At 40.4% G+C, this 23,035-nt stretch overlaps 1 protein-coding gene across 4 annotated transcripts in view; it reads right to left on the reverse strand.

The window, feature by feature from the left end:
• The window catches only part of CLTC (clathrin heavy chain), a 69,882-nt gene that overhangs the window by 41,947 nt on the left and 4,900 nt on the right, over positions 1-23,035 (reverse strand). For all 4 annotated transcript variants that reach the window (XM_073665594.1, XM_073665593.1, XM_073665592.1 and 1 more), the window contains exon 2: positions 12,685-12,892. In XM_073665594.1, coding sequence (XP_073521695.1) covers positions 12,685-12,892 — 208 coding nt within the window. The remainder of the gene's footprint in view (positions 1-12,684; positions 12,893-23,035) is intronic.

The raw sequence follows: 23,035 nt of genomic DNA on the forward strand, positions 1-23,035 counted from the left end.
TGCCCCAAAGAACGAGCATATCATTATCTCCAAGCTGAAAGTAAAGATTACACAAGAACCACAGGATGGATTTCATCAACCAAGGTATCATATTAATCAGTGTAATGTCGCCCACTTGACAGTGTATGTGGTTTACTGAGCACAATCCTGCTGACAGGTGCGCTTTAAAAGGAAACATTTAGTCATGTCATATGTTAGTTTTGTATCTGTTTATCTGATCTGATCACAGAATTGTATAAACAGCTAGTTCTATACCTTTATACTTACTACACAACATGAGCAATTTTTTACTTTATGACAATTCATATAGGAAACATGTTTAGACTTACATAACACATGTGCCTTCTAGTATTTACACTGGTAATCTACTACAGTAAGAAAACTACAAGAGCACTAATACAGTATTTAAAGACCAAACTACTTGAAACCTAAAAGGAAAAATGCCAGTCTACATCACCAAAGTCTTAGGTCTACACCCAGCCATAGGCTAAATAAGGGAAGCCTGTCATGTCAACCATGATACTCTTTTGGTAGAAGTGATCATTGAGAGGTCTTATATGTGTAGTAGGAGCACTTCATGCATTATTGAAATCTTAGTTCCCAGACTCACATTTCAGTGACAGCATATGCCGAGGCTTCTCTCCAATGGCCATCACACAGTAAGAGACAGCATGGGAGAAGAAAGTCCTCCAGACTTAGAATAATTGAAATTCCTGTCCTAAAAACCCCTTGCTAATAAAAGGGCATAATAAAAATAAATAATTACACTGATCATCTTCGCCTCTATGCAGTACGGCAGCCGTACACGCCTGACAGGTCTGTTATAATGGAAGCATTCCATCTAAAACACTACTTCGGAAGGTTTTCAAGGAAACAGGAGTTTTAATAGAGAGTATTATTTTACTACTGAATTCCTTATTTCAAAAGCAGGCTGAACGGTTTCCAGACAACATGTACAGTTATATGAAAAAGTTTGGACACCCCTATTAATCTTAAGCTTAATGTTTTATAAAAATTGGTGTTTTTGCCACAGCTATTTCAGTTTGATATATGTAATAACTGTCGGACACAGTAATGTTTCTGTCTTGAAATGAGGCTTATTGTACTAACAGAAAATGTGCAATCTGCATTCAAACAAAATTTGACAGGTGCATAAGTATGGGCACCTCACCAGAAAAGTGACATTAATATTTAGTAGATCCTCCTTTTGCAAAAATAACAGCCTCTAGTCGCTTCCTGTAGCTTTTAATGAGATCCTGGATGAAGCTATTTTTGACCATTCCTCTTTACAAAACAATTCCAGTTCAGTTAAGTTTGATGGTCGCCGAGCATGGACAGCCCTCTTCAAATGATCCCACAGATGTTCAATGATATTCAGGTCTGGGGACTGGGATGGCCATTCCAGAACATTGTAATTGTTCCTCTGCATGAATGCCTGAGTAGATTTGGAGCGGTGTTTTGGATCATTGTCTTGCTGAAAGATCCATCCCCTGCGTAACTTCAACTTTGTTACTGATTCTTGAACATTATTGTCAAGAATCTGCTGATACTGAGTGGAATCCATGCGTCCCTCAACTTTAACAAGATTCCCGGTGCCGGCATTGGCCACACAGCCCCAAAGCATGATGGAACCTCCAACAAATTTTACTGTGGGTAGCAAGTGTTTTTCTTGGAATGCTGTGTTTTTTTGCCGCCATGCATAACGCCTTTTTGTATGACCAAACAACTCAATCCTGGTTTCATCAGTCCACAGGACCTTCTTCCAAAAAGAAATTGGCTTCTCCAAATGTGCTTTTGCATACCTCAGCCGACTGTTTGTGGCGTGCTTGCAGAAACGGCTTCTTTCGCATCACTCTCCCATACAGCTTCTCCTTGTGCAAAGTGCGTTGTATAGTTGACCGATGCACAGTGACACCATCTGCAGCAAGTTGATGCTGCAGCTCTCTGGAGGTGGTCTGAGGATTGTCCTTGACTGATCTCACCATTCTTCTTCTCTGCCTTTCTGATGTTTTTCTTGGCCTGCCACTTCTGGCCCTAACAAGAACTGTCCCTGTGTTCTTCCATTTCCTTACTATGTTCCTCACAGTGGAAACTGAAAGGTTAAATCTCTGAGACAGCTTTTTGTATCCTTCCCCTGAACAACTATGTTGAATAATCTTTGTTTTCAGATCATTTGACAGTTGTTTTGAGGAGCCCATGATGCCACTCTTCAAAGGAGATTCAAACAGGAGAACAACTTGCAAGTGACCACTTTAAGTAGCTTTTCTCATGATTGCATACACCTGGCTATGAAGTTCAAAGCTCAATGAGGTTACAAAACCAAAAAAAGTGCTTTAGTAAGTCAGTAAAAAGGAGGTAGGAGTATTTAAAACAAGAAAATGATAAGGGTGCCCATACTTATGCACCTGTCAAATTTTGTTTGAATGCAGATTGCACATTTTCTGTTAGTACAATAAACCTCATTTCAATGCAGAAACATTACTGTGTCCAACAGTTATTACATATATCAAACTGAAATAGCTGTTGCAAAAACACCAATTTTTATAAAACATTAAGCTTAAGATTAATAGGGGTACCAAACTTTTTCATATAACTGTATTTCCTCCCCCTTTAGGTCCAGACAATTTTTTATTATTGCACACCTGTTTTATTCCTCCCCTTCTTCCATGAGCCATAACCTATTTTTTTATTTAACATAGCTATAGAAGGGCTGGTTGTTTTTTTCTGGAAGAGTTGTAGTTTAACAAATCATGTATACATTAAAAAAAAAAAAAAAAAAAAAAAAAAAGGGGAGTATTTTCAAAGAGGTGACATAGTAAGAAAAAAACAAAAATCCTGCAGTTACAACATTGTTATTCCGGTTTCGTTTTTACGGTGGTCATCGTAACAATTTACCATGCAACAATTCTTCAAGCCAGCAGAATTACTTGTTGCGTTATTTTATTTTAGTTGTGGGAAGAAAAAAAAAAAATATCAGGGCAGGATGAAATTGTGAACACATGAAAACAAAGCAATTCTACCATTGTTTTTCCATTTTAACAGCATTCATTGTGCAGAAAAAATGACCTGGACACATCAGAATAATTACAGAGATACCAACCATGCATTGATTTTTTTTTTCTATTAAAGCAGCGAAAAAAGAGAGAATATTGCAAAAAAATATATTTTTTTTTCTTGGTGTCACCATTATCCAAAGACCTAGAACATTTTTCTCTCTCTGATGATGGGGCCGTGTAAGAGCCAGTTTTATTGTGCGGTGAGCTGATACCAATTTTGCGTACATAAGATTTTTTTTTTATTATTTATTTATTTTCTTTTTTTTAGGGAGGTTGAGGTAAAAAAAAAGAAAAAATAAACCTGTAAAACTGGCAATACCAAATATGTTCATTTTATTTATTATTTCCACTCTTTTTAATGGGAAGAAAAGGGTGGGGATTTCAATATATTTATTTTTTTTTACATTATTTTTAGTTTCCTTAAAGCACCATGCCAACGTTTTTTTTCCCCCTGCTGGAGTGATGCTTTAAACGCAAGTCCCCAGCCCCCGGTCATATACTCACCTGCAGGTATCTTCACTGATTGTCTGCACCAGTCCGATCTCAGGGGTGCCATGTTGTGGGCGCAGCTTCTGACTGGCCAGAACTAAGAAGCTACGTCACAAGCTCTCACTGCAAATCTACTGTATGAGAGCCAGAACAAGGCTCTCAGACTTAAATTGATTAGTGACCTCTGGCTTTTGATCGCAGTGGTCCCCAACTTCTTTCCTGGGGAACCACATCAAGCTCTGATGGAGAGGAGGAGGGGGAGGGGGGTCGGTCGCGAGACACATCCAGACCTTCCCGGAGTAGTGACATCCAGTTCCCCGACCCCGTCAAAGTAGTGACACCCAGTGCCCCCATTATCGGTATAATGACAGCCAAAACGCTATCACAGAAATCACACAGGCAAGGTGCCTGCATCCAGGGGTTACAGCCTTTCCATATTCTTACATCAAGCGCTCTCACCAGACTATAGTATCCAGCTTCAAGCACCCATTTGGCAGTATCATCTCATCTCCAGATTACTATACTTAATTTATCTCTAAACCACCCAAAGCCAGTATATGAGCATATATATCTGCTCCCCTGTGGGGGACTAATGACAAAAGTCACCAAACTTGCTAGACCTACCTAGACCTACTTTGCTGAAGCTAGTGCTAATGCACCAGTCTGGCAGACAGCTGAAAACACATCATGAGTCCAAGAGCCACATGTGGCTCCCGAGCCATAGATTGGGGGACCCCTGGCATACTATATACCACAGTATTGCAGTATATAGTAAAAAATAGCTTCTTACAAAGCTCAGCCTATGGCAGCGCTTCATAGCAGGGCAAAGATGACATCAATAGACTGTCATAGTAATCCATCAGTCTCCTGCAATTGCAAAGTGGTGGGTGGGGTTGATAGGAACTGGAGCACACAGGCACAAGTTATTAAACTTTCACTGTCAAAGTGCTACAGTTACAGCTGTAAGAGACAGATGCCGGCTCTGTAAAACAGCCAGTATCTGAGTCCACACCTGAGGACTCCTTCCCAGGTTTTAATTCACGTCCTAACGCGAGAAGGGGTTAAAGAGGACCTTTCACTGGATTTGTTAAATTAAATCAAGTACCTCCTCCAGTTGTCGTTGTTCCACTGATACGGGACAGTTTTACTTTTGGGTCCTCCATTCCAAAATTATGGTCCTAAGTAATAAAAGAGCTGCTAATCTGCAAATATTCCCCTTAGACACTGGCCACACAAAGTAGTCGCATCAGGAGTAAAAGCAAACTCCCACAGAGAAGGTCACAACAGCCTGGCTCAGCACATTCTCCAGGGCTGTGATTTGTTCAATAGGAACACTCCAAAAGCTCTAGCGTGCCGACTGTGTACCTTGCTCCATCACTTCATTACTCCTGCGTTTCGGTTGCAAGAAGGGATACGGTGACTGAGGAGTTCTCGCTGAGCAAACTGCAGCCGGAAACTTCTCTGTGAGCGTCTGACACTTTTCTTACATGATCATGTTTGGATTGGCCATATTCAGAGGAAAAAGGCAAACACTCACAGAGAAGTTCTATGATAGACACCAAGTTGGTTCAAAGGAAAATTTGCACCTTTTATAACCGGGAGGTTTGATTGCAGACCATTGAAAAAATGAAAAAAATTGTTCCAGAATCCATAGAACAACAGCAACTAAAGGAGGTCCGCCGTTTAAAATAGAAAAAAAATCCAGTCAAAGCTTCTCTTTTAATAATGGTGATATTCCTGCCGATTTTTGATATCAGCATTGTGGGATAAGGAGGGTGGGGAGAAAGTGATATGTCAATTGCAACAGATTCCGCAAATAAAACACGCAAGTTAACCATATTTGGATTAACTTCATTAAATAGATCGGTGGCATATCCAAAAGGGTCAGCCGTAGATTTCTGTCATGGATTAGTGAGGAATTTTTTCACACAGAGAAATAATCCGTTGTCTGAACATACCTTTACTAAGTTATTAATTCTATCCCTAGCTTAGTGTATACACAATTGAAAGGAAGGAGAACATCTAATAAATATTTGGAGCGGTGGTGACAGCTCAGTACTAGTATTTATGAAAATGTATGCATTCATAGCTTTCAACATTGGCTTTATGTATAGGCGAGAAAAAATAGCAAGGTAATTTATGCAATACAACAGCGGCCAAAAGTTTTGAAACTGACATTTTATTTTTTGCAAAGTTTGCGGCTTTAGAGTTTTTCGAACTTTTAGGGAGATGGTTCTATGGTTACAGAAGAACAATTATAAACTTATCAGTTTTTAGACTTCTTGACAAATACATCAAGTTTATGTAAAGACAATATCTACAGTGTAGTCCCTTATTTTTCAAGACTTCTGCAATTCGCCCTGGCCTGTTGGATATCAGCTACTGGGCCAAATCCTGAGTGATGCCAACCTATTCTTATCTAATCAGTGCTGGAAGTATATCACAATTTCTGTGTTCTTGTTTGTCCATCGCTTTTTGAAAATTGACCACAGGTTCTCAATGGGATTGAAATCTGGGGAGTTTCCGGATCATGGACCCAAAAATTCAATGTTTTGTTCACAAAGCCACTTCGTTATCACTTTTGCATTGTGTCATGATGCTCTAAAATACTGGAAAAAGCAGTATTTATCACAAAATAACTCCTGGATCTTAGGGAGACATTGTTCTTGGAGGATGAATAGATACAGTTCTTTATTCATGGGAGTTTTGTTAGGCAAAATTATGAGCGAGTCCACTCCCTTGGATGAAAAGCAACCCAGCATATGAATGGTCTCAGGATGCTTTACTGTTGGCATGGCACAGGACTCATGGTAGAGCTCACCATTTATTCTCCAGAAAATCATTCTTCCAGATGTCCCAAACCAGTGTTCCAACTCCAGTCCTCAAGAGCCACCAACAGGTCATATATTCAGCACTTCCTTAGTAATGCCCAGGTGATGGAATTATCACTCATGCAATACAAAGGAAATCCTTAAAACATGATTTGTTAGTGGCTCTTAAGGACTGGAGTTTGGGCACACTATCGAATCAATCTGAAAGGGGTTTTGGCAGCACCCAAAACCTTTGTCTTATTGTGCATGCAGATTCACCATCAACTGGCTGCTGTCATTCCAAAGCGAGCTCGCCACTGGTGTTGAACCAATCTGATTGCTGAATTCTCTTTAGGAGACTGTCCTGGACTTTCTTGGGCGCTCTGAAGCCTTCTTCACAGCAATTGAACCCCTCTCTTTGAATTTCTTGATGTTACGATAAATGGTTGACTTCGTGGCATCCTTATAAGCAGAAATGTCTTTGAATGTAAAGCTCTTGATGCAAAGCAATAATGACTGCACGCCCTTCCTTGGGAGGAAACCATGGTTAACAGAAGAGGACAATGATTTAAAGCACCAGCCTGCTCTTTTCAATCAGCATGGCAGAGTGATTTGTATCAGATGCCTTGTCCCAATTTATGCTTTCTCCAGAGAAAAACGAGAAGATCACTTAAGTGATATAAGCAGGTTTAGTTCAATCATGACAACAGGAGAAAGTGTTAACAAGGACAAATCAGATATCATTCCAACAGGGCTTAAATGCAGTGAAAATGAGGATTTTTTTTATTTTGATTAACTTTATTTTCATGGCATGGAATGACAGCAATTTATTTATTTTTTACAATTTATCGGATCACTCTTCATAACAATATAGAGATACTATAAATTGAGAGAGAAAATACAAATTGCCACTATAAAAACTAAAGCAGCAAACTTCCTTATGACTAAACTTTGCGCTAGTCTCAAAACATTTGGCCACGACTGTACAATGTTTAAAGTTCAACAGTGGTGAATGCGCTTAAATTATGATGTACTTCGACTCACACGTCCCACTACTAACTAGTTTGCCAGGATCCACAGAAGGGTTGCAGCAAAACTTCATTAGCCCTTTCAGAAAATGTAGTATTATGTGTAGTAGGCAACAAACCTTACACAACAGTAAGCGAGGTGCACACAGCACACATCTGTAGGTCTTTAAGACAAGATCGCTAAAGTCCCTCATTAACTTCAGTACATGTATGAAATATTAAGGACAATATAGCTTATCTACATGGTTTACCACTAGATGTAGGGAGTTATTATCGTGAAGTGTACAGGATTTAGAAAGCAAGATGTGAACCTAGGTCTTCATGCCAGATATATAGAATTAGAACAGTGTGTTGTGCCATTCCTCTGTTAATACAAGGATAAACTAACAACTTGGTGTTGCCATTTTTCCCCAACAAAGGCATATCTCCCCTAAACAGCTTGACTTATCAGCTCTGATGGGACAATGTCAGTATTTAGGAACAACTGGTAATACAGTTTCAATTTATTAATCAAGTGTTAGTAGGATTAAGGAATAGCATCATAGTGTATTAAAAGGGCTCTGTATTCATATCGGAATACAAACTACTTTTAAAAATAAATCTTTTAGACCTGATGAGGCTGGTGTACTTATTTTCAAAATCCATGTCAAAACTGTAATAAAAAAAAAACAAAAAACACTTTCCTGTTTGCTATTAAGTGAAGCATTTCATTATAAAATGATCCCATTCATATCAGAATCATACAACCAATTCTGACATTTTCAGCGTAAATACACTAGCAACAAAGTCTAAAGCTGGCTGTACACATTAAGTAGCTGTTGGCCAAACAATGCTTTGGTTGATTGTTTGGCCGACAGCCATCTCAGCTGTCTCGCCTATACACAGGAGTGCTCCCGAGTTCTCTATGAGAAAGCTGCTGACATATCTCTGCAAGTGGCTCATATCTGGGAGAACAGTCCGAAATAGGATATGCCTGATAGACATCTTCCCCGATGATCAGTTAGCCGACAGCCCCAAGTCCATCAATATCGGCGGGTTCAGCCAACATTCGCCGAATACCCAAGGCTTTGATGTCCTTGTGTCTTTTGGTAAAGGTCTGCATTTAAAACTAGATAACTTTCCTAGTGTATACACAGCACAGACATCCTGAACACGGTGTAAGCAAGGCTTTCTTACATAGATGTACTATATAAGGCTATGTGCCCACGATGCAGAAATGCTCAGGATTTTTTCCTGAGCGTTTCTGCATCTCCCTGGCAGAAAAAAACGCATGTGGATTGTACATGCGTTTTCCTGCCAGGGACATGCGGAAATGGAGCGTTATTCACGGACATTTCCGCATGTGGATTGACAAGCGCTTTCCAAGCGATTAGCATCACTTGGAAAGTGCTTGTGACAACTAGGTCACACTATATAAATCCATGCACACGGCATGGATTTATATAGTGTGACCTGAGAGAGTGGTAAAAATAAATATATACTTACCCTCCGATGGCCCCCGGTGTCTTGTTCCGCTCGGTCCCGGCTGCCGGCAGCAGCGAATTGAAAGACCTGCCGACGTCAGCGTCGCGTGACCAGTCACATGACTGACGTCAGCGCAGGTCCTTCAATTCACTGCAAAGTGCCGGGAAGCAAGCAGGAGTGCAGCGAGGGCCGACAGAAGGTAAGTATACATTTTTTTTTTATTTTATTCTTTTTTATTTTACAGATTTTTTAATGGTACCTGGGTGTGGATGAGACTCTCCTTTCCTCTACACCCGGGTACCATCCGCACATTAGAACGCTTAGATTACGCATCTACATATACAGTGATGCGTAATCCATGCTTTCTAATGCAAGTCGGCGAAGACGCAGCGCTTCCGCAAAATAATTGGTAGTGCTGCGGTTTTTTCCGCAATGATAATCCGCAGCGGAAATTTCTGCAGCATGTGCACAGCACATGCGGATTATCATTGGGGAACATTGCTGCCCTTCTACCATGCGTTTTTAATGCGTTTCTGCAGCTGCAAAAACGCTGCGGAAACGCATTAAAAACGCATCGTGGGCACACAGCCTTAGTGGAAGTCCAACTACAGTAAAACCTATTGAAAAGCAAAAAAATTGTATCACACAGGACCATACTTGTTTTTTAGTAGTCACATGCATTAGTAGGTTTATAGTGTTAATAACAAAGCGGAAAAAAAAATATTCACATTATCTTTAAAGTTGTGCTCCAGTGAAGATGGTAATGGTGTAATCTGTATAAGTGTTCCACAAGTCTTCATCAGGGCCTTTGCCTAAATCCACAAAAAACGAGTTTTAGGCGTGCCCCTGAGCCACTCAGTAAGGGAAGGCCAACGCAGTCCAAAAGTATAAAACTTTAGGCTCAGGTTGTGCTCCTTCAAGTGGCCCTTTTCACCTATAAGTATCTGTGCTGCAGTTCCCCTGCACAGGAAACAACTGCAGTGCATAAACCCCTTCAGTCTCAGAATTGGTGGAGGTCTCCAAAGAGCGTAATGTGATGGCTTATCCTAATACACATTATTACATAGGTAGCAGCTATGAGCAACTCGGAAATCAGTAACTAGATCCCATCCTTGTCCCTAAATGAAACCATCGTGCACCGATCATGAGGCTTTGGACGCAACTTCTAGCTGAGACATTAAAAAGAAAATTCAACATCTAAAGCTGGTCACATCTTATCAAGGGCATCGTATTATAGTCAGAAAACTATGGTATTAAATGCTGGTCGTTCTAAACACTATCAACTCAGTCCAAAAAAGGGAGGTCACAGATGACTGAGTCTTCCCGCCTCATTTCCTCTAAAACCTTAAATAGCTGAATTGCATTAATAAGTGATGAGCAGTGTCTGAACAGGAAGAACTGGGGCTCTACCCAAAACATTATGTGAAGCACATGAAGGGGGTATATAAAGCACACTAAGGGAAACACTACGAAATAGACATTGTAAAAGTCACCATCCAGTAGATAAAAAGCTTACAATTGTTTCTGCATGGTTTATTTTAATATGCAATAGGTCTTTATATTTTAGGCTATAATATGAATGTATTAAGTTAAAACTAGGAACATGCTAGCGTTGGGAGCCCTGTTTTTTTTTTTTATTTCTATAATAGGAACTAATTGTTTTTTGTTCAAGGGACCATCATTTTAAACAGGAAAAAAAAAAAAAGAGCAAGCAACCTGCACTTTTCTTCCCCAGTAAAAGTGACAGAACTTGAGATAGAACTTCCGAGGAAAGTGTAATCCTAGCCAAAGTAGCCAGTATATACTAATATATGAGTGGACTGAACTGCATTGGTTCAGGAGTAGGGGATGAAGGTTTGCCTTCTCTATTATTACAGAAGTGGTCATACACAGAAACAGTGGCCAAAGCTTTTTATATTTAGAGGATGATGACTTATACAATGTAATAGGAGATAACTCACCATCTGCATACACACAAGAAGCATTAAAATGTAACAAAAAGCAATGCAAAATTAAATCTTCGTAAAAAAAAAAGAACATCGTTTCATATAACAACATTTTTTCTTCTTTTTAATTAAAAAAAAGCTTTGCATGAAAGAATATATAAGCGCACATTCACATGGGGTGGTAATAGTACAGGCGAGAGCCATCAGACATACACAAAACATTGGAATGTGTTGCCGACATCTCATCTGCACCATCACAACCATGAGTGAATAAGCAGAAGGGTACAGGTTATTCTAAACATAAGAATGCCTAAAGTGAGAATGCATTAAAGAACTTTTCAGAATTGCCTTAAAACAGTATTGGTTGTTGTGAAGCCCTAGCGTTATGGTTACATATCCATTCAATGTTCAGAGATGCACCAAGATCAAGGATTACATTCAAGAATAAAGAAATTCTCAATAAGGGTTGTCAACGTAAATGCTAATGTTTTCATAAATACGTTAAAATATATATTAAAAAAAAAGTTGGAATTCCATGCAATTTGAATATTGAGTCAGTAGAGGGCACTGCGGTAATAATACTTTCTAGATGCCTTCAGGAGACTTTCCCCATTAGGCTCTGTTCACACAGGCATGTGATTTCTGCCAGAAATGGATGCGACAACACTACTAGATCTGTCGAATGACAGTTATGACTTATGTCATGGTGTCCTTCACTGGGTTGGAAAAAAAAGACTTGCGTCAAAAACCATGTATTCTGTGATGGTGTAACCAAAGCAAAATGTGAAAATAGCCTTGATGGGAAAACTTGTTAGCTGATCTGAAAAACAGCTCTGAGTAGCTCAGCACATACAGCTGTCAAGTGTAGTTTATAGGATGTGAGCAGCAGGAACAGACGTGTATGTGCAGGAGATTCTTCACACTGAAGGACACCAGACACGCGTGTGCTGCTACGCCCATTTGAGTATATTAGCTGTTAGATATTAAAAAGAAAAAAAAAAAATCTTAAATAAGTTCATCTGTAAAATTAAAAAAAGTAAATTAATACCTTTGAAGAACACTACATTACACAGCTGTATAAAAGGATTTATCCAATATGGAAAACCCTCGGCAAAAAAAATTCGGCAAAGTCGCTTTAAACTAAAGTTAAGAATATGGTTACAATTACCTTCTAAAATGCAGAGACTGGTGTGGAACTGACGTACACTCTAAATGTCTATGGGGTTTCCAACTTAGAACTAATCAGTTGTGCCAGCAATTATTGGTCCCTTACATGGGGTCAGAAACACAAAAAGCAAAGGAGTCTGACTAGTCTCTTCATCTATCTATACATTTATACCTCCAAATTATAGCTGAAAAAAACTGACAATTTAATATTGATAATAATTTCTTAAACATGTAAATCTGCATTAAGAACAAGTTGAACTTATAAATCTAATCTACAATTAGGTCTATAAAAAAAACAAAAACAAAAAACCAAGTCTACAGTAATTCTTTTATCGGGTGTTCACCATCACTAAATCATGAACAGTGGTGGTCTGATCCCTGGCTGAAAGAAATGGCAGATGCCCCTTTAGCAATTTCCTATGTGACTCTACAAACACTATGCAGGAAACTGCATCGCAGCTCCACTGAAGGGCACTGGCTGTACTGCAGTTCCTGACACAGCAGATGACAAGGGAACTGCTGTGCAGCAACAAAGTCTGAAGCAGCCGTAGTTCTTAATAAAGAAAGTAGCCCTATAATTCTGAGGATTGGCAAGATGTTACGAGGGCCATAAGATTATCTTAACAATAGCTCCTATTCCATTAAGAGGACTGAACTATCATCTATTAGACATTACTGTTCCATTTCATACAGGCGGCAACAGAAATCAAAATGCGACAAATACCTTTCAACGCGATGACTTTGCTGGCAGGATTCATGATTGCATTATCAGCAGATATTGGCCGACGAATTGGATTGTTGGGGTCGTTCAGATCAATGATAACTACTTGGGCTTGCTCTCCAACTTTTTCTCTGATGCAGATGAACTTGTCAGACTCCATAGTAAGTGTACTAAAGCCAATATTAGCTGGGTTAATGCCCAGATTTTGGAGCTATAGTAGGAAGAAAAACAAAATAAACAAAGTTAGCATTGGTAATGATGTAACGTTAAGACAACTGGAAAGACACATATGCACTATAAAATGCAAGAAAAACATGTACAAAACCCAATAGAGAGGCTGCTTAAAGATAAAAAAATAAACACTTACTATACAGATAACACTAGAAGCTGAGACCACTAAAATAAATAAAGAGATAGATCTATTTATCTCTGTATTAGTGGTCTCTGCTTTTAGTGTTGTTCGTTTAGTAAGTGTTTAGTTTGTTTCTTTTCATGTTTAAAGAAGTTGTCCACTACTTTTCATAATGCCCCCAATGTATTTGACCTGTGGAGAGAAGATTTTTTCTAATCACCTTGCATTGTGTTTATTGCCTGTGAGTGGCGCTATCGCTGACCGCTCACAGGCATCACGTGACCCCCGACTGTAGCCGCCTCTTGCTTCCACTGATGTCACGTCACGTTCCGGCTGCAGCAAGGGGTGACCCAGTGACGCGCTCCCCGTGGTGGATGCTGGGCTGTGGGCGGGGTCTCCCCGCGAGTCACAGCCCAGCATCCACAGCGGGGAGCGCGTCACTGGGTCATGCCTCACTTGACGTGACATCAGTGGAAGCAAGAGCCGGATGCATGTGAGCGGCCTGCTCACAGGCAATAAACACAACACAAGGTAATTAGAAAAAAATCTCCACAGGTTAAATACATTGGGGGCATTATAAAAAGTAGTGGAAACCCATTTAAGTAGCACACATACATATATCATCATTACAAATGGGTTCACACTTCAGACAATTATGGCATGTTGACTGAATAGGACATGTATGTTGATTGGCTGTGAGAGAGAGCTCCCTTTTCCTGTAACTGCCTATATGATGCAGTCACTATTGGCCCGCAGTTTCAGCAGGAGCCAGGCAGTACAAGCTCAATCAGCATGGCATTCATTTACCAGCGCGTTACACCACGTAGTGCTAAGGGGTTAGGCTGACCATACACAAGCATATCAGATGACAGCCATCTCTCCTGAACACAGCGTCTCAGTGGTGAAAGAAGAGAAAGCGGTAACCAGACACATAGGCCGTTGCCCTATTTCCTGGGAATAAAACAGTTGGGAGATTGGATTCAAACTACCTACTTCATGTCCCTGATATCATCTGTAGGTAAGAGTCGGGAAAACCCCCATACACATTAGAAGGTCAACTGCTCCAGACCACTTAAGGGGTTTCTGGCTCGGCCCACTTCTGCATCAGGAGGTTCAGCGGGGCCAGTGTCGTCATATCTACTGATTACTGCCAGGTGAAATGCGTGATCGGCTATTACCAGTAGACTGGATGCCATTGGTGAAAAAAATTGGAAATTTTGGAAAAAAAAAAATGTTTTTGTCCCCATTTTACAAGACCTTTAACGTTTTCATTATTTGGGATCTGAGGCTGGGTGATGGCTTACTTTTTACGGCCTTCAATAGTTCCCTTAGTAGACTTGAAGCTACGATTATCCGATTGCTTGTCCTATACATAGCAGGGCTTCAGCCATGCTATGTGTAGCAAAAATCAAGATCTATGAATAGAGGCCACGAGCCGGCGTTCACAGGAGTATCGTAATGACAGGCACAGGGGTCTTCAGCAGACCCCCAGCTGTAATGACAACCCATTGGTGCCCCACAATCACAAGACAGTCTCATTAATATCAGATTTGTGTGTGGGGGGGGGGGGGTCCAGCACGTGGCACCTCCACTACTCAGTTGTTTGAAACTCTGGCAGAGGTCAGATGTAAACATTGTTGAGGAGCTGAACATCACAGCTCTGGTCACTGTGTAGTGGCTGCTACCTGGTGCTGCAAATCCGCTCCTATTACATGAATATTAGCTGACTTGCAGGACCCACAGTACAGGTAATGGAGCAGTGATGTTCAGATCTTTAAACTATTTACATCTGAGCGTTGCAAACAACTGATGGGTAGAGCCAGTGCCGCGTGTCGGAGCCCACCAATCTGATATTGATAACCCATCCCCAGGATGGCAGCTCAGTAGATACCATACCAGGATGGGGGACATTATGTCAGAATGTGAGACACTGTAACAGAATGGGGGGCATTATACCAGGACGGGGGGGCATTATACTAGTATGGGGACATTTTACCAAGATGAAGGACACTATATCAAAATGGGGACAATATATCAGAGCCCCGATGGGTGGGATTTGTGATGTGATTCTTTCCACCACCCAATCACTGACTACGGGAATTTACTGGTTAACAGCTGCGGGCGGAGCTCCAATCCACCTGCAGCTGTTAAAGGCAGATTAACTCAGCCATCAAGTGCAGGGAAAAATGTGGGCTCGGCATGAGAGCCCACATCAAAGTGAGGGACGCTATCTTTGACGTACATGTATGCCAAAGGATGTGAAGGGGTTAAAATACTTCTGATTGTGATTTCTCAGTAATAATCCACACTGTGCATTTTGGGTATGCATCAGAAAAACTCCCAGCATAAATGTATCCATATATTCCATTGTGCTGGTATTGGGTTTTCTTTTTCTTCTCTGCTAAAAGAAGCATTTAGGAAATGCATAGCACATGGGCAACATATGCCACCTTATACTTACTAGTATCTTAAGTCAGAGGTATACGCCAGGAAGTCCACCTGCAAACATCGATAAATGCACCCCTAGTAAAAGGTCAGGTAAGTCATAACCTGAGTTTGTAAAAGAGCCATAGTACCGCTCAGTAATACATCTAATAAAGTTAAACACCTTAATTTACTTCTTAAGTACAGAAATCCGTGGAGTGGAACATCGAGCATGCAGGCTTAGTGACACTGGCTTACGGGCTCTCGGAGAATAGCACATTCCTAAACTCAATATGTAGCTATTAAATGGATAACAATATGATTTGCCACGCGTGTGGGATTCATGCTCTATAATAGGCAGCAGATGGTATTCTTACTGGACGCCAGGCTTATACGCCACGGTATCCAATCAACTTAGTCAAGACAGATTTACCTTAAATAATCACAAGAAATTTAACCATCTGTTAACTGCAAGAATACACAAAGAAGACAGACATGTCCTGTAAGTGCTAAACCTGGTGCCACGTGTGCAAGCTCCTTACCGGAGCCATTTCCCTATGTATGCACCACTAGGAAAAATAAATATTAAAGGTCTTCTACAACTACTCAGAATAGAAAGTGACCAAACTAGGGCTACCTGGCCTCCTTTGTATAGGTGCTGCAGAAGCTGATCACAAGCTGCTATAGAGAAGAAAAAAGAACAAATATTTCTAACTTTAGGAACGAATAAATGGGAATGTGCTGACCAGGATTGCACCAGTATTTTCCCTAAAGTTGTCAGCAGACCCAGGCAGTGTAAGGAAGGACACAGATCTGCTGAGCAGGCCGCATTCTTCTACTTTAACAACAGGAAGTTAACCATTGTTCTCAACGGATTTCCCAATGTATTTCACAAACCTAAACCCTCAAATGCTCCTCCAACTAAAAATAATGCAAGTCACCACAGAATCAGAATGAAGCCATTGCCATTGACAGTCAGAAGTGATACTCACCTGCAAAGCATGGGATAGAACAGGCTATTTCTATAGTAGGTAGAAATGTGCAATGTTTCGCTAGGTAACAGTTGTACAAAACAGCCATTTACTCAATCGAAAACCCCTATTCCTATAGACATATACAAGCTACTACAGCGGACCCCATTCACACGACATTGGCCAGCGCATTGCTGCGTAGGTAACAATAATAATGCCGTGTTGTTCCCAATGCTGCGTTTATTACATGCAGAATATACACTTCCTTTAACCCCTCTAGTGCAATTTGACATAGCTGTAGTCTGCATGTAATTAGGGGGCTCAGGAGCTGAGCTTCTTCCACACGTGGTAGATGCCAGCTATATTAGATGGCCTGCAACTGTCTAACATCAGCGACCAGAGCGGAGCTTGGATCACTGCTGTAAACCATTTTGATGCTGCAGTCCATCTCTGACAGCGTCATTTAAAGGGAGTGTCAGAACACAATGACAGTTTAAAACAAGTACAGACGCTGTGTGCATCTTTAGCATGGCCAAACATTTAAAGGGAATCTGTCACATTTGATCAAAATTAATATGGGCATACAGGTTTTAGACTGCTGAAAAAAGTCCTAGCTGGATGTCTCATATCAGATGCTTTGTTGTGGGTAAATCATCTTTTATCACTTTATATAAATTACCTCTTCCGGGCTCTGGGGAGGACGCTGCCTGGATGATATCTCTGCCTCCAGAGCTTATTTTACATGAAGGGGGAGTTACCAGTGTGATATGTAATGGCCGCTCTCTGCTCTCCTGATCTCACTGCAGAGCTGTGTGTGATTATAACTGACATCTGCAGGTTCCTCTCAGCTTCAGCTTTCAGCTCACAGGCAGACAGTAGTGCAATATTGTTACAATACAGCAGAGCTCAGAGAGCTGCAAAAATTGTTTGCGCAAGACGACAAATTTAATTTCTCCTGTTCTGTGTTAGTTACTTGTCTCACTGGTAACTCCCCCTTCATGTAAAATAAGATCTGGAGGCAGAGTTATCTTCCAGGCAGCTTCCTACCCATAGCCTGGAAGAGGTCATGTATATACAGTGATAAAAGATTATTTATCCACAACAGTCTATAATTGGTTTCTGCTGCCATAGCACAACGGGCAGGGTCATACTGCAATGTTAAACGAATGAATAAATTAAATTGAAGGACTCCTTGGAAACCACTATAGACTTTATCCACAACAAGGCATCTGATAGATGCCAATATAGACCCTTTTTTAACGGTCTATAATTTGTATTCACAAATTAATAGTTTAGATGGGACTCTGTCACCACGTTTGACCTTTTAAATACACCTTCCCATCTACATACACCCCCTCCCATATCTGGCTTTATAGAGACAGAAGGAAGAAAAGAGAAAAAACAAGTAGATGAGAAGATGTAGATAAATGTTTGGTGCTGTGGTGCACCAAGCACTTGTACTTCAGCACAGAATGACTGTTCAAACCAAGTCCTTTTAAATGGAGCAGTTGACAGCTCCCGTCGGTCCCCCAAGATGCGATTGCAATGTACCGATGAGTTTGCATGGCAGCAGGGGGCGATTTACATTATATGCTGCAATACGATATACTGTACTTTTGTAGTGTATTTTTCCCTATAGGCTTCTGTGGTGTGGCTAAAAGAAAACACAAAATGGCATAGCATTTTGGAATCTTTGCATTAAAAAGGCAACAAAAATTGAATTAACAGAAGATTGCTATGTATTTTGGTGTGGGCACTCACAGAAGAAAAAAAAACAACAAAACAATATTTTCACTATGAGAAGGTACCCTAAAAACACTGCAGAGCTATAACTGGACCCCTAATCTTAAAGGTATTGCCTGGTTTAGGGGTGCAAAATTAAACGGATGATATTGGCAGATATGAGTAATGGTCTTAGAATTTGGCAGTAATAATCCACAAAATACTCTTTACTTCTGTTCCTTCTCTACATTGACAATATGTAATTTAAGGGCAACATATTTTCTCCTGACTGTAGCGGATACAAACATTGCATTACTCCTACATTTAGTAGAACTCATCAGTCGGGGAACACGTCAATATTATTTATCTATGTGCACTAGCTGGATTTCCTTAGGGACTACAATGACCTTGTTTCAAACGGACTATCTATATGCATTCAGTCAGCTTAAGGAGGCGGGCGAAACTGATGTGTCATGAAAGATCCTGGTTTTTACAGAAAACGTATTTCACAAGCAGACTAGATTAATAATCGCCTTCCTTGGAAATGTATATGGTGCAATGTGCAATTGGTTTCTGCTGCCTCAGCACAACAGGTGGGGTCATACTTCAATGTTAAATGGATGAATAAATGAAACTGAAGGACTCTTTGGAAGCCACCAATGTCACGATTATTCTGGAACGGCCATAAGAACATAGGAGTATGTACACACAGAGAGACCATTCACCTGTATACACAGAGCGACAGTGACAAGTCATTGTCCTGGTAGACCGCTTAGATGACTAGTCAGGTAAATTACAGCTGCATTACATTGCAAATGTTACAAGGCAGCAGGCATTCTTAGCCATTTGTCTAGTCCGGTCCACTTTTATTTTCCTGATATTACACGTAGTTGAAACGATCTGGTTTTTCTCACAATCTGTCCTGCATAAAAAGATCTTCAGCTCTGCAATTGCAGTCTTTGTCTAGCCCTTGCCTAAGGGGGTAGACCACTCCCAAGCATGTCAAGTGCACAAAAATAGGACTATTTGAGGAGAAGAAGAAAAAATAAATGATTTCCACAATAAAGTATAAAAAGTATTAGTAATAAGTATACCCCTTTAACAATAATTTATCCAGTAGATAGGTGGTAACTCAGATCAGTGTGGGACAATCATCTGTGACACACAATGATCTTTGAACCTTCAGTACTGCAGCCAAGGGAGAAAGTAGCACATAAGTCCTCCATTCTGACAGTCAGTGAAGATACCAGATCCCCACTGATGTAAGAATTTTTACCAAATCAGTGGGTAGGTGATCACTTTTGCCAACTAATTACCCCCTTAAAGCCAATCTTCATAGAATGTTACAGTTGGAAAGGACCTCCAGGGTCATCGTGTCTGACCCCTGCTCAATGTAGAATTCACTAAACCATCTCAGACCAACGTCTGTCCAGCATCTGTTTGAAAACTTCCATTAAAGGAGAACTCACCACATCTCGTGGCAGCCTGTTCCACTCATTGGTCGTCCTCCCAATATCTAATCTGTATCTTCTTTCAGTTTCATTCCATTGCTTCTCATGTTTCCATGTGTAAATGAGAATAAGGATGATCCCTCTACACTGTGACAGCTCTTCAGATATTTGTAGACAGCTATTAAGTTTCCTCTTATCCTTCTTTTTTGCAAGCTAAATATTCCCAGATCATTTAACCGTTCCTCATAGGACAGTTTGCAGCCCGCTCACCATCCTGGTAGCTCTTCTCTGAACTTGCTCCAGTTTTTCAATGTCTTTTTCAAAATGTGGTGCCCAGAACAACTCTTCAATGAGTTCCAAGCTGATCACACATCATACCCCACTGTAATTACTTTGGGGCAGTTTCTGCCTGTTTTAACTACTTTTATGCTGTGTAAATTTAAGATAGTAATAATTCTGTCTCATTATAGCAACACAGATCCAAATTCTGCTCTAAAAGTGGTCAACTCTGAAGCTCCGGTCTGTACCCCTAAATTATTCCTTGAACTCATTGCAGTACTCCAATTGATTATTTTAGAAGGTTTGACGTTTCCTAAAACAAAATTATATAAAATAAGTTACCCCTAAAAGCAAAAAATGTTAACAAATTTCACTAACACTTAAACAACATGGATAAGTCATGTTTAGGCCTCAATCAAGGTAAGATTTTTTTATTGCGTATAAGAAAATTAAAAAAAATGGTCTGTTTTTCATCAATGTGCTGGATTTATGGTAATTTTTAGCTGGTTTTGGGCAGTGGGTCTGTTTTAACCATCAGTGTGGCATCTGTGGGGTTCTCTGCATATGAGAAAAAATGATAAAGGCTTTCAAGCTTCTCATACCCACTAGACAGTGAATAACACACAGCTCTCAGATGGCATTCAGAGTACTATCCATTCTTTTCCTGGACATGTGAAATTGTGGATCAAAATCAGACGTTTCCTAATTTTTTATGGAGAGGGGATCAGCAAAAAATATATCAATGTGTAGAGACGCATAGAATATAATGGAAGCGTTCTATTCATGAAAGGCACGAACAGAACACGTACGACAAAGCAGGACGTCAGAATGAGGAATGACATTACACAGAAATGTAAAAATGGGAAGTGGAAATGAGCCTTCTAAAAACATGATATACAATTGAAGCAAGTACGGCAGGAATGTCATAGTCTATTTACAGTGTACATAATGGCTATGACGGATTTGTATAACAATAAGTCTCCTTCTAATTTCCTACCCCTGCTATAGTTTTCATAGGTAAATGCCATCCAGGCTGCTGCACCAGAGGGGTGAGCTGGTTCTACCAGACTAGCCTTATTTACGTCTATTTCTACTAATGAAACTGGCAATCAATACCTAGGTCATTTGAACACATCATTAAAAATGCATCCATTCGATCAGTACCAAAGGGATAGTAAGGTATCTGTTTCCTAGTCTGGCTGCAGAGTAATAATTAATCTTGTAAATTCAAATTTTGCACTTTAGTTATACATTAATAGTTCTAAAAAAGACATTGACAATTCAAAGGCCTAGTAAGTACACATTAATACAGCTAAATCCTGATATGACATGGCTGCATCACAGGCTGTATGGGTTTGTAGGAAATAAAATGCCACCATGATGTGAAAGTCACGAGGCTTTGGGACCTATTGTCCTCAGTAATGCTGGGGAGTGCCAGGGGACGGCCCCCAAACAATCAAAACTTCACAACTTGTGGAAATGATGGGTTACAAAAGTTTGATGCAAAACTGCACTTTATGGTAGAAAAGCTTTGGGGATACTTTAATATACAGATCCTGAGATACAAAAGGTGAATTCACACAACCAAAATGCTAGGGATTTTCCATGTGGATTTGCGCATAGCAGTGGAATAAAAAGGGAGGAGAGTACATGAGATGTTAACAAATCCCATTCACACACTGGAAATGTTCTGCTTGATAGTGGACCTGTCAATCTGAGAACGGCAGGGGTTGAAGAAAGTGTCGGCATGGGATAGCTAAAGTATATATATATATATATATATATATATATATATATATATATATTTTTTTTTTTTTTTTCATTCCACGAAAGTAAAGACTGCACTATTTGGCACTGCGAATGTCCTGCAGAGATTTTCCAAATCAAATCTATTACAAATGAGAATTTTGCTATTATGCATTTAAAAGGGTTGTCTTGGATAACCCTTCTCAATCAATATATTCCCTCAAGTAAAATAGCAGCCTATACTCTCCTCGAAGGCTGTTCCTTCAATGTTGGCACCTGGCCTCCCAGGGCTTGCGTGACATTATGTCATACAAGCCCTGCGGCAGATCAGCGGCAACTTCACTCACTACCTTTAGATCTAACTGACATCCAGAGGAAGTCAGCAGCAGCACGCCCTCACTTCTTCTGGATTACAGTTTTTAGAGTGACGTGGCTGCTGATTGTCACACGATCCCTGCAGCCAATGTCACAAGCCCCAGAAGACCAGGAGAACACATCACTGGAACGGCACCAGGATCGGAGAGGAGCATAGGCCGTCATTTTACATGGAGGAAGATAGTGATTGAAAGGGGTTGTACGAGTAGTGGACAACCACGTGTCCATAATATCAAGTATGGGTGTTTTTTAGCTGATTGGACTGCAGAACTACAAAAACGAAAAACTGAATAGAATATATTCTTCAGGGTAATATAGGGTCTACAGTTGTATAATTTCATATAGAATATCTCTATGCAAAAAAGGATATGTCAAAAGGTGAACCTACAATTTAAAAGGTAATCTGTTAACAGGTTTTTGCTACCCCATCTCAGAGAAGCATGATGAAGGGACAGAGGACACTGCCCAGCAATGTATCACTTACTGGGCTTCTTGCTGAAGTTTTGATAAACTCACTTATCTGCTGCAGTGACACTTGGTTTTTATACCTTGAGAAAAGCGCTGGTGCAGCACAGAAACATGTTGGTATTAATAAAAATCGCTTTGTAATCCAAGGCTCTTCGGTCCCGCAGCGCAGCCCGCCTAAACGTGCAAGCTTCCATTATTGCTGACCTGAACCGACAACAGAGAGCGACCTGTCATTGTGTACATCGCGCTGGGTCTAGCTCAGCCCCTGAAACGAGCATCACTGATGAAGCTTTGTTTCAGGGAGGGGGCAGAGGCTGCGGCAGTGATCGCAGCCTCTGCCCCCTGATGATGCTTCTTTGAGTATCCCACAATGCACTGGAATTCTGAAATGAAGAGTCATCAAAAAGGAAGTTGCAAAAAAAACAAACAAAGAAGTTAGATAGTGTAGTTCGGGAAGGAAAGGGAATTTTTAAATCGAGTATATTAGAAAATAGTATAGATTACGGCAATAAATAGATAAGGATTTAGAATGAAAATTACTTTGGACCACCCCTTTGAGGAATGGA

Source organism: Phyllobates terribilis, unplaced genomic scaffold, assembly GCF_046119375.1.
Source record: "Phyllobates terribilis strain yellow unplaced genomic scaffold, ASM4611937v1 Scaffold_2__4_contigs__length_985480577, whole genome shotgun sequence".
NCBI classification, from domain to species: domain Eukaryota; kingdom Metazoa; phylum Chordata; class Amphibia; order Anura; family Dendrobatidae; genus Phyllobates; species Phyllobates terribilis.